The sequence below is a fragment of the Saccostrea echinata genome, unplaced genomic scaffold (genome assembly GCF_033153115.1).
Source record: "Saccostrea echinata isolate AGI-Se365-2 ecotype Australia unplaced genomic scaffold, CSIRO_AGI_Sech_v1 ptg000010l, whole genome shotgun sequence".
Lineage (NCBI taxonomy): Eukaryota > Metazoa > Mollusca > Bivalvia > Ostreida > Ostreidae > Saccostrea > Saccostrea echinata.
The window spans coordinates 1,748,091-1,765,941 of record NW_026889759.1 but is presented as its reverse complement, the minus strand read 5'-3'; the positions used below and the strand labels follow the sequence as shown (position 1 = coordinate 1,765,941).

At 34.3% G+C, this 17,851-nt stretch overlaps 1 protein-coding gene across 1 annotated transcript; it reads left to right on the top strand.

Annotated features, from left to right (window-relative positions):
* The first annotated feature begins 266 nt into the window (after nucleotides 1-266).
* LOC133184120 (uncharacterized) lies at nucleotides 267-17,811 on the top strand. The gene is made up of 10 exons (XM_061318983.1): nucleotides 267-465; nucleotides 3,384-3,551; nucleotides 3,822-3,946; nucleotides 4,105-4,213; nucleotides 5,692-5,787; nucleotides 8,641-8,802; nucleotides 8,895-9,005; nucleotides 14,522-14,563; nucleotides 16,347-16,434; nucleotides 17,239-17,811. Exons 1-10 carry the CDS (start codon nucleotides 381-383, stop codon nucleotides 17,525-17,527), a joined length of 1,275 nt encoding a protein of 424 aa, XP_061174967.1. The 5' UTR covers nucleotides 267-380; the 3' UTR covers nucleotides 17,528-17,811.
* The last annotated feature ends 40 nt before the right edge of the window (nucleotides 17,812-17,851 follow it).

Here is a 17,851-nt window from a genome sequence, read left to right as displayed (position 1 = left end):
TACCCTTTGTAGGTCTTATGATTAAAACTTTCAATCAAATTTGCAGGCTCTAGATTCCCAAAGGCTGTTTGAAAAAGAAATATGAAGCAGTTTTTTTAGTTTTCGGTGGGGAGGGGGGGGGGGGTTACTAACCTAGAAGATTTGAGACGTCAACAGTCATTCTTTGTCTACTTCCATGCATCACGATGTATCTTTTAAAGTGGGGGTTTTCCTATGCGGAAGCTACTGACAAAACCTTTATCAAAATCACATCTCTGTAGCATAAATGCGCTTCGTCAAAGTAAAAAAAAGTGATGAGATTTTTATGATGAAACCTTTGACAAAAAATTCCCTAGGGAACCGTTTATCTCCTTTGCAAGCTCAGTATTCCTAGAGGAAATATGTTTTGCCGTTCTTCCGGTTGCATCAAAATAATAATTCTTCTTCTGGGGAATTTATATGAATTAACACAAGCTACAATAGAAGGTATGCTTTTTATATTTCTTTTCACAAATTTACCTTTTACTACTTAAACAATGCTACATCAATTTGATTTTTAAAAAAAAGGTTTAATGAGAATAATTTGGTTCAGTAGGTCCTGTTATGAAAACAATTTTTTTGGGGGGGGGGGGGGGTTTCTGGGTGATAGCATTGAAAAAAAATCGCGTAGTAATTTAAATGATTAGACTTAGCTTTTTCTTTTATGCAACAAAGTACTAGCATTCTCTTTGTACTTAAAATTTATTAGTAACACTAAGTGAGACACGATCGGATGATGATAAGTGTCTAAAACAGGAAGTATGACAACGACAATACATCCAAACATGTATAAAGGGATTGATTATAAGATATCAGGATCGGAAGATTTAAAAACAAGAAGCCCAGGGGCCACATCGCTCACCTGAGCACTATGGCTAGGAAAAAAGGAAAATTCAGTTTAGTATTGAAAAGCTTAAATGCATAAGTGGTCCTTACCTACCCCTAAAAGTGAGGGGGGGGGGGGTCATGATTTGAACAAACTTGAATCTACACTAAGGATGCTTACATAATTTTTTGACTAACTGTGACTTTTTTCTCTACAAGTTTGAACTTTCATTGTGGCCCCACCCTACCCCTGGAGGTCATGATTTGAACAAACTTGAATCTACACTATCCGAGGATGCTTCCGTATAAATATGACCAATCATAGCTTTGCTGTTCTTGAGAAGATTTTTAAAGATTTTTCCTATATATTCCCATGTAAAACTTTGATCGTTCAATGTGGCCCCACCCTACCCCCGGGGGACATGATTTGAACAAACTTGAATCTACACCACCTGAGGATGCTTCCACATAAATATGACCAATCATAGCTTTGCTGTTCGTGAGAAGAAAATTTTTGAAGATATTTCCTATGTACACCTATGTAAAATTTTGATCGTTCATTGTGGCCCCCACACTACCCCTGGGGGTCATGATTTGAACAAACTTGAATCTACACCACCAGAGGATACTTCCACATAAATATGACCAATCATAGCTTTGCTGTTCGTGAGAAGAAAATTTTTGAAGATATTTCCTATGTACACCTATGTAAAATTTTGATCGTTCATTGTGGCCCCCACACTACCCCTGGGGGTCATGATTTGAACAAACTTGAATCTACACCACCAGAGGATACTTCCACATAAATATGACCAATCATAGCTTTGCTGTTCGTGAGAAGATTTTTGAAGATTTTTCCTATGTACACCTATGTTACACTTTGATCGTCCATTTTGGCCACACTCTGCCCCGGGGGTCTTGATTTGAACAAACTTGAATCTACACCACCTTAGGATGCTTCCATATAAATATGACCAATCATTGCTTTGCTGTTCTTGAGAAGATTTTTGAAGATTTTTCCCATATATTCCTATGTAAAACTTTGATCGTCCATTGTGGCCCCACCCTACCACCGGGGGTTATGATTTGAACAAACTGAATCTACACCACCTGAGGATGCTTCCAAATAAATATGACCAATCATGGCTTTACTGTTCTTGAGAAGAAGATTTTTGAAGATTTTTCCTAAATAGTCCTATGTTAAACTTTCATTGTCCATTGTGGCCCCACCCTACCCCCGGGGGTCATGATTTGAACAAGCTTGAATCTACACTATCTGAGGATGCTTCCACATAAATATGACCAATCATGACTCTGCTGTTCTTGAGAAGAAGATTTTTGAAGATTTTTCCTATATATTCCTATGTAAAACTTTGATCGTCCATTGTGGCCCCACCCTACCACCGGGGGTTATGATTTGAACAAACTTTAATCTACATTATCTGAGGATGCTTCCACATAAATATGACCAATCATGATTTTGCTGTTCTTGAGAAGAAGATTTTTGAAGATTTTTCCATATATAGTCCTATGTTAAACTTTCATTTTCCATTGTGGCCCCACCCTACCCCCGGGGGTCATGATCTGAACAAAGTTGAACCCACACCACCTGAGGATGCTTCCACATAAATATTACCAATCACTGCTTTGCTGTTCTTGAGAAGAAGATTTTTCCTATATACACATATGTAAAACTTTGATCATCGATTGTGGCCCCACCCTACCCCCGGGGGCCATGATTTGAACAAATTTGAATCTACACTACCTGACAATAATTCCACATGAGTTTCATCTTTCCTGGTCCATTGGTTCTTGAGAAGAAGATTTTTCAATAATGCCATTAATTTTTTGCTATTTCGTAATTATCTCATTGTAATTGTCTTTGAAAAATCATCTTTCTTGAATTGTAGCCTGTTATACGGTACTTAAAATTTTATTCAATTACGAAAAGTGAATAGATTCATTTTTTGAGACAATAAAAAAGTAAGTCGTTATAACAAGTTAGTATCTCGACAGTCGTAACAACTAGTTGGTATCTCGTTATATTGAGTTCAAATTAGAATCGTTATAACGACTTAGCTATCTCGTTTCATCACGAGATAATTGATCTCGTTTTAAATAGTTAAAATTATATTGTTATCTCGTTATAACGAGTTAGTAACTCGTAATACAACAAATTAGTTATCTCGTTTTAAATTGTTATCTCGTTAAAGTTATCTCGTTTCAACGAAAAATTATCTGGTTTAAAATAGTTATCTAGTTAGTTATTTTGTCATAACGAGTTATTTATCTCGTTATAATCAGTTAAAATTAAGTATAAAGATACTAGTGGCAGTAAATGAGGGATAATGTCATTATCAAATGCAGACGCATTGATATATGTTAAAATCTGTATCTTGTTTGTATTTGAGAAATTTGGTATTTTTGTTTGATTTTTTTTTTGTTTTTGTGTGTGTGTGCGTGTTGATTGATTGTTTGTTTGTTTACTTTTTTTAATCACGTTACAGTATCAATGTTTATCTTTTAAATTTGTGCTGCAGTGTCCTCGGTCAACAGGACATGGTCTGAAGCTTCACGTCGTTGTCTTCTCTTTGGATCAAACAACACAGGAGATGTTCAGATAAATAAGATCAATATTCCCAGTACATTGTCAGACGGTTTGTATTGGATAGGAGCAACAGTCAAATCAGCCTGGTTTGAATTTTTGGGTATTGTTTATTTGCATATCCAGACAAATTTCTTATAGTGTTTTATAAACTTTAAAAAAAAATTAAAGGTTTTAAAGTCTTCAGCTGTTGACAATTCTGTTACAATTAAATTTCTGATCATTAGATAGAAGTATGAGCAATAGTCTTTGATTTCATCTTAAAACTTAAATTGATATCTTTTACTTTATCTGTTAAAATGGAAAAAGGTTTTTGCTACACTTTTGTTAAATGATTTTAAAATTACCAATTTATCTACATATTATTTCACAGGTAACTATTCTCCGGACGTTGGGAGAGTCGGAGTCGATGGAACCTCGATGAATAATTTTAATGATCCTATCTACGATTGTTACTTTAAATGCAGAGAATCTGAAAACTTATTTTTTGCGCTAATGGTGAGTAATGTATATGGTTATATATATATATATATATATATATATATATATATATATATATATATATATATATATATATATATATATATATATAATTATGTAATTTGTTAAATTTTAGTACAGAATATTATCTATTCTGTATACATCAAAATTTTCAGAAAAAGAAGTGCTATTGCTTTTCCTCACTTCCCAGTGATTCCCAGAGAAGTAATTTACCAAAGGTTTACCATTACCTTGTGAATAACAGAAATCCATCAAAAATAATGGGTAGGCATTATCGCCGAGAAGGGTTAGTGCTACAGTTGTGTCAAAAACTACTCATTGGCGATTTTCTTCTCTCTCTCTCTCTCTCTCTCTCTCTCTCTTCTAATTACTACATATGTAAAATGTATTTTCCATCAAACTGAGAATCGAAAGTAGTAAGTAGTATGACCTGTTACCTGTACGGATCATACAAACATTTGAAAAGAAGTTTAAAATTCTAATTATTTGAATTCCGAGTGTCAACTTCATAGTGTAACAATCATCTGACACGAAATCTTGTTACAAGTATGTTAACAGTCCAATGAAAAACGTTCAGTCCTTAATAAAATAGTCAGTTAATGAATTAAAGATTCTTATAAGAAAACAAAATGCCTCTCAAATCAAATTGATTAAATCGATTTAAATTGTCATGAATTCGGAGTGAAGAAACAAATCTTATCAAAATGAATAAGTCTGAAATCATTTCACTAAAATATAAAGGGAAGCTGTCAAAGGTTTTTATCTGTAGGAGAAAAATACTGAATACTAAAACCTATCATTATCAAATTTAGATTATAATCATGGACACAGCGGAAGGTTACTTAACAATGAATGTCGGGTATGAAGTGCTAAATAGTCAATAAATTCTGCAGAATTGGTAAAGAAAAAAAAATCTTTTTCTATTACCCTCTCTCTTTCATTCTGACTTAATAATCAACTTTAGCCAAAATAAAAACAGAAATTTAAGCAAGGTTCAATTAATTGAATATTTGGAATTTACGCTGTGTCACTGATACTTCAGTCAGAATTTATATCTCTCATCGAATAAAAGTTTACTCACCACCATCTTGTTTTCGATTCCAAAAGTACAAGCAAGAAGTCAAAATATGACTTGTTACAAATTTCAAATACACAGGGACATGCAGCCCTATATTGCTCAAGAAATGTGTAAACTTTCCTGTCTGTATAGTAAACTGAGACATTCCAAATGTACAGATTTTTTGGTCACGTTTTCTGTGGAATACTTTGCTTTTTCGGAGCAATATGACCATTTAACATCTTTACTATAACTAATGTAAAAAACGGACTTGATTGCATTGAAAACAAGACTACATGTATCTTCATACAGAGATTTTGAATATGCAGAAATGAATCTTATTATGTTTGAAAACTACTTATTGTGGACTGTCACCTGACCTGTTGCAGACAGGTAAATATACTCATGAGGATATAATTATCACATCTGGGCCTGTACAAAATGGTACCTGTAAGGATTAAATCATCATCATCTTGATTAAATAACAAGAAACACACTAAATAGGTAGAGTCAGAGAGGGTTTAATTTCTCGTGTACAACATGTACTATGTATGTTATTAAACTTTTCCCTCGCCATTCGATTTGGTCCCTCGCTTCGCTTGGCACCAAATCTCGTGGTGCTTGGGAAAAGATTAGCAACATGTACTTGGATTGTGGTATTGGGAATATTGTAATTTTTTTCAAGGAAGTTTAAGAGGTGATTGTGTGGCCTTCTCTAAACCAAACGGAACAGAAGGATTTCATGAAGTATTAGATTGTGAAACACGCCTCCCCCCACTTTGTAAGTAATACTTCAGAATCGTTTTGTTATATAAAGTTAAACAAGAGGTCCAAGGACCTAAACGGTCACCTGGGTATTATAAAACATTGTAAACATCCATATAAGTATAGATAATAAAATGAGATAAACTAAAACATGGACCTATGTTGATAGGTGAATAGCAGAGGGGAATAACTTACAAATTAATACAGACCTACCTAGCACCAGAACTCTTGCTTATTAAAGTTTTGTACTCTATATGCCTCTTAGATGCCCAAGATCAGAGCAGAAGAATTTCAAGGAAATATTACGCTTTCACTATAGATTCAACAAAGCTTCACCATAACACCAGAATTCCTGACTCAGGGGCATTGAAATTCACAATTTTGGAAGAAACGCCATTGCTTATCGTTATGATTAGTACATATGCTAAATACTCAGCGGCAGTGAAGAAGATTTTCAAAGAAATAATGCATTTTCACTATATATTCAACAGAACCCAGGGGCTATGAATTTAATAATTTTGGAAGAGGCATCCTTGTTCAAAATAGGCATGCAATTAGTTTGTCTGATTAATACCCAGGCGCAGAGAAGAATATTTTCAATGAAATAATGCATTTTCACCATCTGATATATAGAGCACTGCCCTAACACCAGAACCCCTGACCAAGGGGCCATGAAATTCACAATTTGGAAGAGGCACGCTTGACCATCATAACCATGAACTTAGTTTATCTGCTAAAATACCCAGGAGTAGAGAAGCTTTTCATTGAAATAATGCATTTCCACTGTATAATCGAATATCAATAGAGTCCCATCCTAACACCAGAACCCCTAAACCAGGGGCCATGAAACTCACACTTTTGGAAAAGGCACCCTTTCTCAACATAACCTTACACTTAGTTTGTTTGCATAATACCCAGGAGCAGAGAAGATCTTCACAGAAATAATACATTTGCACTATATAATCAATATCCCAACCCCAACATATAAACTCCTGACCCTAGGGCCACAAATCTTAGAAAAGGCACACTTGCTTATCAAAACCAAGTGCTTAGTGTATCTGCTATATACTCAGGAGCAGAGAAGAAGATTTTCAAGAGAACAATGCATTTCACCATAGATTCAACACAGCCCACCCTAACACCAGAACCCCTTACCGAGGGGCCATAAAATTCACAATTTTGGATGAAACACCTTTGCTCATCATTATTATATACTTAAATTGTTTCCTTACCATCCAGGAGCAGAGAAGGAGATTTTAAAAGAAATAATGCCTTTTTTCAAAAATATCAATAGACCCCCCCCCCCCCCCAAGAACACCTGACCCTGGGGCCACAATTTTAGAAGAGGCACACTTGCTCATCATTATTATGCACTTAGTTTATATGCTTACTTTATAGGTTTAGAAGCGAAGATTGTTATATGATCAGTAGAGCCCCCCCCCCCCGTCCCAAAAATCCCCCGATCAAGGGACCATGAATATCATAATTTTGAAAGAGGGTTCAATGCTATTACAACCATGACGACAGTTCAACTGTTTGATGTCCAGGAGTAAAGATGAAGATTTTAAAAGATTGCATTAATTTTGATAGTTTTAGCCCCACCCCTCAGGCCCCGGTGGAGGGGGGGGGGGGGGGCAAGAACCATGAAAGTCACAATTTAGTTCAACTTCACTTATAGATGCTATATGTCAAATTGGATGAAATTGATTCTGTGGTTCCAAATGTTTAAATGTTAACGGACGACGAACGAACGAACAAAAACGATAGCAATAGGTCACCTGAGTAACTAAGGTGACCTAAAAAAGTACATGCTGAAAATGATTTTATCTGCTTCCTTGCCAGGATTCATAAACTTTTAATCTTGTAAATTGTTCTTTTTGATATTTTTAAAATCTTTAAAATCATGCTGATATCATCTTACATGGTTTACAAGATGCGAGGATAATGTCTAAAATTAATGCAGTTATGTTCAAAGATTTACAGTTCTTACAACAAAATACACTTTTAAGCTCACCTGAGCCGAAGGCTTAAGTGAACTTTTCTGATCATTTTTTTCCGGCGTACGTCTGTCTGTCTGTGAACTTTTCACATTTTCGATTTCTTCTCAAGAATCATGGGCCAATTCAACCAAACTTGCCACAAAGTATTCTTGGTAAAGGGGATTTAAGTTTGTTCAAATAAAGGCCACACCTTCTTCTAAGGGGAGATAATTACAAATTATTGAAAAATTAATGGCACCTTTTAAAAATCTTCTTCTCATGAACTACTGGGTCAGAATTTATGAAACTTAAGTAGAAATATCATCAGGCAGTTTATATTCAAGTTTTACTCAAATCATTACTCCCGGGGGTAGGGTGGGGTGACAATGGGCGATCTAAGTTTTACATATAAATACATAGGAAAATCTTTAAAATTCTTCTTCTCAAGAACAGCAAAGCCATGATTAATCATGTTTATATGGAAACATCCTCAGATAGTGAATCAAGTGTGTTCATATTACCCCCCCCCCCCCGACCACTTTTATATTTAAACTTTATAATACTTTATAATACTGAAATTATTTTTCCTTTTTCCTAGCCAAAGTGCTCAGGTGAGCGAAGTGGCCCATGGGCCTCTTGTATGAATATTCAAGGTGCGTTTCATTAAGAAAAGAAATCGGAAAGTTTTTTTTTAGGTCCATTGCGTTTTGTTTTGAAAAATATAAAAGAATTTACGTGTCAAAGCTATTAATTTGTTTTAGAATAAGGAGAATATATTACTAATTAAGAATGAAAACGATCCCCGACATCAAACATTACCATAAACAGTAAAATTCCATGTGAATATGTAGCACATTTCATTAATTGAAAACATTTAAAAACATCTTTAGGTCAGTCTGAGATTGGTAAGTCTAATTCTCCCTGGTTGTCAGCCGTAAATAATTGCTCTGGCGTGGTTCAGTCAAGCTTTTCTGTGCAATATCTGAATGTTGCTGTAGGAGGACCTTGGTGGACCGGAATTACACGAAGAAGCATCAAGGAATGGGATGATGGTAACTATAAAGTCTACATGAAAGCTGCTCTCATGTTGAAGCTGTATAAAACGACGGATTTGTGCAATAAATATGTTTATTTCTTATACTAGGTTCAAAAGACACGTCTTTGTTTGGATGTCTTGCTGTAAAAATACCAGCAAGTGAGATTCCCTTGCAGGAGGTCCTTTGTGATAATAAACTGCCATCGCTCTGCATAAAAGGTAAAAAATTTTAAAAATAAAAGGAAACAAGAGGTCCAAGGGTCACATCGCTCACCTGAACACTTAGACTAGGAAAAAAAAATCAGCATTGAAAAGTTTAAAAGTGGTCGGGAAGAGGGGGGACATAATATGAACAGACTTGAAGAATCTATACAACCTGAGGATTCTTCCATATTTCTTTGACTTGTTATGGTTTTAGTAGATTTTTCGAGATTTTTTTTAAACGTTTGATCTTCTATTGTGGCCTTGCTCTACCCCCGTGGACATGATTTGAACCAACTTGAATCTCCACTACCTGAGGATGCTTCCATATAAATATGACCAATTATGGCTTTGCTGTTCTTGAAAAGAAGATTGTTAAAGATTTTTCCTATGTATTCCAATGTTGTTAAAGATTTTTCCTATGTATTCCAATATTGTTAAAGTTTTTTCCTGTGTACATGTATTCAAATGCAAAACTTTGATCGCCCATTGTGGCCCCACACTACCCCTGGGAGTCATGATTTGAACAAATTTGAATCTACACTAATTGAGGATGCTTCCACTTAAGTTACATATTTTCTGACCAAATGGTTCTTGAGAAGATTTTTACAAGGTGCCATGAATTTTTTTCCCCTTATTCGTAATTATTTTCCCTTGGAAGAAGGAGTTGCCCTTCATTTGAATAAAAATGCTAAAAATTAGATAGAAGGAAATCTCCCATTTCTTGAAATTTTTTATGCCCCCGTATCAAAGATTCGGGGGTATATAGATATTTCCTTGTCCTTCCGTCTGTCTAGCTGTCTGTCTGTCTGTTTTTCCGCAAAAACTTTAACATTGCTCATAACTTTTAATTGGTTGGAGCTATGGCTTTCATATTTCACATGTGTATCCCTTGTGACAAGACCTTTCTTTGGGTACCATCATATTTGACCTTTTGACTTGGACCTTGGACTTTGACCCAGTTTTGCAAAATTTTACCCAACTTTTACCTTGGCCATAACTTTTGAACAGTTGGTGCTAGGGCTTTCATATTTAACATATGTTATCCTTGTGACAAGACCTTCCTTTTGATTTCAACAACTTTGACCTTGACCTAGGAGTTTTACCTGCTTTTGTAAAACTTTAACCTTGGCCATAACTTTTGAACGTTTGGTGCTAGAGCTTTCATACTTCACATATGTAATTCTCGTGACAAGACCTTCCTTTGGATACCAAAAACTTTGACCCTTTGACCTTGGAATTTGACCTTCTTTTGAGAGACTTTAACCTTGGCCATGACTTTTGAACGGTTGGTGCTAGGGCTTTCATATTTCACATGTGTATTTCTTGTGAGAAGGCCTTTCCTTGGACACCATTAATTTTGATCATTTGAACTTGACCTTTATGTTTGACTTACTTTTGAAAAACTTTAACCTTTTCCATTTCTATTCAACTAGATGAAATCCCATGCAAGCGCGAGGAATTGAATTTATACCACTACCGACAGAAAAATTCCAGCAATATATATTGTAGTTTCTACCGACAGCCTACAGGCTTATAGCAGGAAGAAATACTTTGTTCAAAATCCCGCATTTAGCTTTGGAGCAGAAGTAGATGTACGTCACACACCCCCCCCCCACCCCCTTTGTAAAAACTTGAAAAATAACAATTTTATTTATTGACGTTTATTGTGAAACCTGTTATACTATGTTATGGATATTGTACTTCAGGTGCTATTATTTTATTTCTGTCAAGGATAAAAGCAGCGAATATGCACATTTGAATGATAATTTTTTTTTTTAAACATTAGCTTTTAACGCCCTATGAATAGGCCGAGTATTTGATACCAAAGAATGTATTTTGAAAAAAACTGAAATGTATTGATTAAAGTACAAAATTTTAACAGCTTTAATTGTATTTGAACAATACCTTATTCATTTATTTTCTCTTTTCATGTAAGTAAATTTATTACGAAGTACAAATTGTACTTCGGGTTCGTTGTCACTATGCTCTCAGTGAGGAATACACAAATTTTACGGATAAATTTATTAGGAAAACCTACTAATGGTCTTTCGATATATAAATATATTCACAACTTATAGCGTTATCTATGGTGTCCGGATAGGGCCATTTGCAAAAGCTCAACAACGCATTCAGAAAAAATCACGCCATCGCGCTAACACACAACACGCCATCACGCTAACACAATTATACAAAACACGTCATTGCGCTTATACACAACACGCCGTCGCGCTAACACGCTTTCAAACAACACGCTGTTGCGCTAACATAACTTTACACAACACGCCGTCGCGCTGTCACACAACTCACTAACACAACTTTTTGATAGCGCGACGGCGAGTTGTGTGTTAGTGCGACGGCGTGTTGTGTGTTAGCGCGACGGCGTGTTGTGCGAACTTGTGTTAGCGTGACGGCGTGTTGTTCAATGGTGTGTTAGTGCGGTAGCGTGTTGCGTGTTAGCGCGACGGCGTGTTTTTCTGAACGCGCTGTTGAGCTTTTGCAAATGGCCCTATCCGGACACCATAGTTATACCATTATTTCAATAACCATTCACACAAAAGTTTTTTTTTATGTTCATGCAGCTATAATCGCCTCGTTTTTCTCTATAATTCAATTTTCCTTACTCTCATCACTTTGAACTAATGTATTTCTACGGAGAATTTTTTCAGTTCATTTTCCGATGAATGTAATGTCTAATTTTCGTAACCGAACTACTTTTCCTCATTCCTTTTGATACAATTATTGTTAGTGTTTGTCAATCCAATATATACACGTAGGGGATCGCGACTGTGTTATGAACTAATACTCTCTAAAACGTATGACAATGTTCTTTTCATGATTTAAATTCAGCTTCTGTCAATCTTCTGTTTCTCTCCGTGTGCTTTAAAGGAAACATTTTAATCATATGTTTTTATTTTTAAATTAAACAATAAAAATTCTTGTTGAGTAGAAAGAAGAAAAATATTCAAATAAATTATTAAGCGAGGTAATTGTTGTCAATGGGTAATGCCGGGGATGGCAAGGGATATAACTCTGTAAAGAAGCACGTGTTTTGCCTCTTTTAATAAGTACAAATGAAAACCAAACTAGAAAAAAAATATTATGTAGGTTATAAAAATTAAATGATAGAAGGACCTTAGACTAAGTTTTCCTGATGTGAGTTTTATTATCACATTCTCATGAATTTCGTCTGCACGTCAACTTTATACAGGCAATTAACCATGTTAATTCATTATTGTCAATCAAGTTGTACGTGTATTAAGGTGTATCGACAAGCAAGTTTATCTCTAGATTTTTTTTAACCTGAAGATGTCTAATATTCCATTGCACTCCACTCGACGTGCTACCGTTGACCGTTTGCTTACTGACAACAAAGCAAGTTTCTGCCTGCTTTATGTGTAGTCGCTTTTAAAAATTGCACGTGCAGATTTTCATAACTTACGTAATCAATAAGTAAGTAAATCATTATAAAGACAATAAAACATAACGGGGAATTCTTTATTTTTATAACATATAAAAGAAAATTGTGCCCGCCTTGTGTATTAGAGGCTTTTGGATCCGCCCCCAAAATCGAATCGTGTAATTTTCCAATCGATATATTTCTACGCATCTGTCGGCATGTAAATTTCGTGCACAATTTTTTTGAGTTAGCTAATAATGAGTATGTACATGAAAAGTAAGACTTTTTCGCTGACATTGAATTATAAGCATTGACTATATAAATTATTTTGTTCATCGAGAAATGAATCTAAAAAACGAATCGCACACTTTTTTATGAAAGCCTTCGGCTTTCATAAAGTGTGCGATTCGTTTTTTAGATTCATTTCTCGATGAACAAAATCATTTATATAGTCAATCCTATATTAACACCGGGCTCGATGCTATATGATGTTCTAGAAGTTTCCGTGAATGTTAAGATCGGTAAATTACGAAAATAATTTGCACATTTCCCTTTTTAATCGGTTATCACATCTTATTTCTTTTATATCATTTAAATTTAAAGTTTTGATTGAATAATTCAGTGATGACATTTTATGAAATAAATAAACGATTGCTTGTTGTCAGTTTCATTAAAAATTACCAGTAACTTAGATCCGCCAACCGGAACCGCCACCGTACTCACGTTTTTTGCTATTTCATGGCTGTTTATAGAAAATGAATGATTAATTATTGCTAGCGCTCTCGAGCGCTAGCAACTACCTTAGTCTATATTTCTGAAATACGCATGCTCGACTTCACGGTCGGGGATTCTGGGAAAACTACTGTAGATAGACTGTACGATAACAATTTCGTTTTGTCATACAAAAATAGAAATGATCCGAATTTACACTGACCTTCCCTGTCTGATATGCACGATATACATTTCGTAGGTTAGAGACAGTCAATACCAGTCTAGATCCGGATTCTGATTTTTTTTTAAATTTATTGTCTTACCTACAGATAAAAGTACAAGAAAAAATTTGGCCATATAATGCCAAGATTCTAGACATCTAGCTTTCCTTACAGTTTTACCACCTTAGTGGATAATTCCAGCAAGCTCGGAAAAAACAACAACAACAACAAAAATCTTTTTCAGAGTATGTCGGAAAGACATGTCAATTTAGTGTTTATCATCTGAAAATACATACATGTATGATCTGAAGTTTCGTGTTTTGTTGTCTAACCTGCACGTAAATGAACAAAAAGTAACAGTAACTCAGGTCTTATAAAACCAAGACTGTAATTTCTAAAGTTATAATGAATACATAGCTTTTCTAATCTACCTTCATGGATTTTTCCGACAAGCTCGGAAAACCGCGGCAACCTCGGATATGTTTTCCGAGCTTGCCGGAAAAGCCCGAAGGTGCTCATTGGTTCTACTGACCTTTTATTTTTCACCTCGAAATTGAAATTACAGTAAAATACAGAATGCTTAAAGCACAGTAAGGAGTTATGCCATTGCCGACGTGAAGCATACTCTTAGATTCACCATTCTGAATTGTGACATCCCCCCCCCCCCAAACTCAACCCCCAGTGCACCAATCTGCCTTCCTATTAATAATTAATCGATTCAGCAAATTTAACAAATGGTTCAGATATCTTCTTCTGTATTTTATTATGCTACAGCGCTAGCTCACCAATCTTTTTAAAAGATAAGCTTGTTATTGTTTAACGCCGAGTCGGCAATATTTCAGCCATATTTCGGCGAAATATAGAAAATGAAAGTAGACTTTAATTTATTGTGCGATGCTTACTACGCGAGTGAAATCTGAATATAGTTTACGGACATCATCTTGTATCTAGTGTATTCAAAGAGGAGTTAGTAAGAACTATGGTGCACCCGTTTCGGAGTTTATTTGCAAAATTTATTAATTTATAAGTATAGATGGATGCTGCTAGGGCTTTCATATTTCACAGGTATTGTCCTCGAGACAAGACCTTACTTTGGGTACCAACATATTTGATTTGCATTTTAGAAAGTTGAACCTTTGATATGAGTTACCATACGGGGGCATCAGTGTTTCACAAACACGTCTTGTTTTTCTTGTTTTCAGGAACAGTTGAGGGAAAATCAGAAACAAAAGATTCAAATGATGGTAATGTAATAAAAAGGGGGAAAAGTTTCTGTTTTGAACATATTTTATTTCATAAATCAAAGAGATTGGGAAAAAGTTCTCAGCACTTACTGGTTCTTCTTAAATATTACAATATTAAGTACAAAATAATACATTGAAATATGAATTTTAAAAGTGATACAATTATTATATAGAATAAGCAATTGAATTCTTATTTTTGGATGTCGTCGGTTTTATTACATGGAAAAGCCCGTGCCGACAAATTGAATTCAAATTGATAACTTGGCACGGACAGGTGCTGCGTCTTTCTTTTTTAGGCCTATATGAATTTAAAATTATTAAATTTTCAGAACCACTGTGGTTTATATACGTAAGAGCCGTTTTGGTGTTGAAAGTTTAAAAATAACGCAAATGAATATTGCGAGGGAAAGAAATAATGTCAACTTAATTTTAAACGAACAAATGTTATAGTTTTACAATAACTTTTGAGGGTCATTGTTTTTATTAAATTGAGCTGAAACAATAAATATTTTGGTTTTTTAAGTGTATTGTAGTATTTATATATATTCTACCGCTCCGAGACAAGGTTTCGTATGTGTTAATAGAGAGTTGAATGTTGTAGATTTCTAATGGATTTTATAAAGAAAATTACACTGAATGTATATGTGCTGAAAGGAAAAAGAAACGCATGCCCAGATATAGGAAGGTTAGCATTTATTATTACACGTATGTGACACAATGATAGCCAAATACAATTGTATGTAATATTTCATTCATAATTGTCATTGCTCAAGGCATAATATCGAATCAAAGGACATTTTAACATCACATTAAATGACTTTTATTAATAGGGAGTAAGGGTTAATATTTTGAAATAAAAAATTTCATAAGACAATATCCCTTGTATCCTAATCTCAGATAAACAGCAGCTGGTATTTTGAGCACAAAACATTTTGTCCAGTAATTGCTCAACTGGAGACAATTCGGGCTTTAATAGTGACCAATCTGTGTCCCTAAGTTGTTGGTCACATGGAAATCTCGGGATAACCTAACAGCTTGCGTCCTATTCATGTGGTTGTAAAGGGAAGGCCTGCGTGCTTAGAGGAATGCCTCCATGAGACTATTGCGTACTGTTTTCTCTTTAATTCTGGCATTGTGGCGTCTATGAATGGTACTAGCAATTTCACTTCGTTTGAAAATCTGGTCCGTCGGTGGATTAAACGGATCTCTCTGACCGGAAGTGCTGTAGCTCCCTGAAGACGTCCGCTTCTTGGGTGATATTTGACGTTTCCTGCTAACATGAGTCTTCGCTCTAGCCGTTATGTAGAGAACTGGAACACATTAAATTTCTCAGCAATTTCAATTCTGATGGTGTTTTTTTTTTTTTTTCATTAGGAAGGCAATAAACAAAAATTAAGGCGTGGCATCTTTTAGGGCTAAAATCTGTTCAAAATTATCACCAGATATAAAAAAAAAAAAAAAAAAAAAAAAAAAACACACACTGGAAAAATCACTGGAGATTGAAAAAAAAGGTTCAACTTAAATCAAAATTCCAGCTACATGGCTTTCCCCCCGAATGTGGACATTATTTAAAGCCGAAATAAATTCAAAATTATTTTAACTTTGATTAGACGAAATTTTAGTATATCGATAAAAAAAATGTGTTTCTTTTTCCTTTCAGAGTATCTTTATATATATATATATATATATATATATATATATATATATATATATATATATATATATATATATATATATATATATATATATATATATAATCGTTATTATTATCATTTTTTCGCAGAGATGACCATGACTATAGCAATTAGTGTGACTGCTACATGCGTATTTCTTGTGCTTTTAATATTCGTCGGTGTCGCTTTTTGGAAAATGTAAGTTTTCAAGAAATTTCAGAGACATTGCCTGCGGTCCAATCCATTCAGAGTTTCGGAATAAATAATATTTAAGTATACATCAGGCACACGATAAAAAAAAACTTTGGAAGATAATTTTGTTGGGACTTTCCCTTTTTTTATTTTCCGATTAATTAAATCCTAACCCTTTTCTTTCGTTTTTTGCCAAAAAATGAAGATATAACCAAGAAGTCAAGATAAAAATTACATTGTTTTTCGCCTGAAAATCGCATATTTGACCAATATCTCAAAATGTACATCAAAGGCCAAAACTTTTTCTTTCATTATTTTAAATTACACAATACTTTCAACCGATCAGCACTTAAGTCATAAAAAGCTTTATAGAAGAAAGCATTTTTTGCATATTCAGCTTTTTAATACCCCCATATGATATTTTTAGTGCAAATATTTCACACAATATTTTACGCGCGTTAATTTGCAGGATTTTTTCAATAAAAAAATATTATTCAAATTATTTTACATGAAATAAGATTATATTTATTGTCGTGATTACATTTGGTAAACCTAAAAGTTACAATTTAAGTGCAAAAGATCAAGTTATTTGAACAGTAGCTCAGTAAGATATACACTAACCCCAATTTTCATTTAAGTCATGCTATATGAGTAGTTATCTAAAATATACTTCTCAAATTCTTCATGTAACTCATGTCACGAGTGACATATCTTAATGAAATTTACTAAATTTACGATTATAGTTTATCAAAAGTAAAATATGTCATGCGTTTTATTTATTTATTTATTTATTTATTTATTTTTTTGTAGAAAACATAACAAAACAAATTCCAAAATTGCCCGCATGCCTTCGGTACATAACCAGAATTATGAAGGTGAAATGGAAGGTGCTATTATCCCACACCTGTATGCTGAGGTTGAGAGGAATAATATTTACAGTGGGGTATCGTCTAGTAATCAGAACAACTCGGCAGACGACACTTACGACCACTGCAAAATCCAGAGTATGGGCCGCACTCTAGTTGTTCCTGCTGATCTCTACGATTCAGTCAACAATGTTACTAGTGACAAAGATTATGATTATTTACATACTACATAGTAGACTCAATACTGATTCTACAAACAGAAAGAAAGTTCATAAAGTAATACACGTGTTTTACACCAATGTTTAATTTAATTTTACAGTTTGTTTTACAGTAATGGTATATTTGTAATAATGTAGGGAATCTCTCAAGCCCTGACAGTGTGCGAATGTGAATGTGGTGGAACTTTTTAACAATACACCTAGACGTAGGACATTGAGTATACAATATAAAAAATATACATTGATGTCTTTTTTAATTCAATTTTGGTCTACGTCAATAAACAATTAGGCCTTCATTACTTTCGCACTGAACTCTACTCGGTTCCCTTGAAATATTTG

What these genes read in the sequence shown, in the direction of transcription:
- LOC133184120 (XM_061318983.1), top strand. Translation starts at nt 381, where the DNA reads ATGTTTTGCCGTTCTTCCGGTTGCATCAAAATAATAATTCTTCTTCTG. An exon ending in CATCAAGGAATGGGATGATG is followed by an intron (nt 8,803 to 8,894) that starts GTAACTATAAAG and finishes TTCTTATACTAG; the next exon opens with GTTCAAAAGACACGTCTTTG. An exon ending in GGTGTCGCTTTTTGGAAAAT is followed by an intron (nt 16,435 to 17,238) that starts GTAAGTTTTCAA and finishes ATTTTTTTGTAG; the next exon opens with AAAACATAACAAAACAAATT.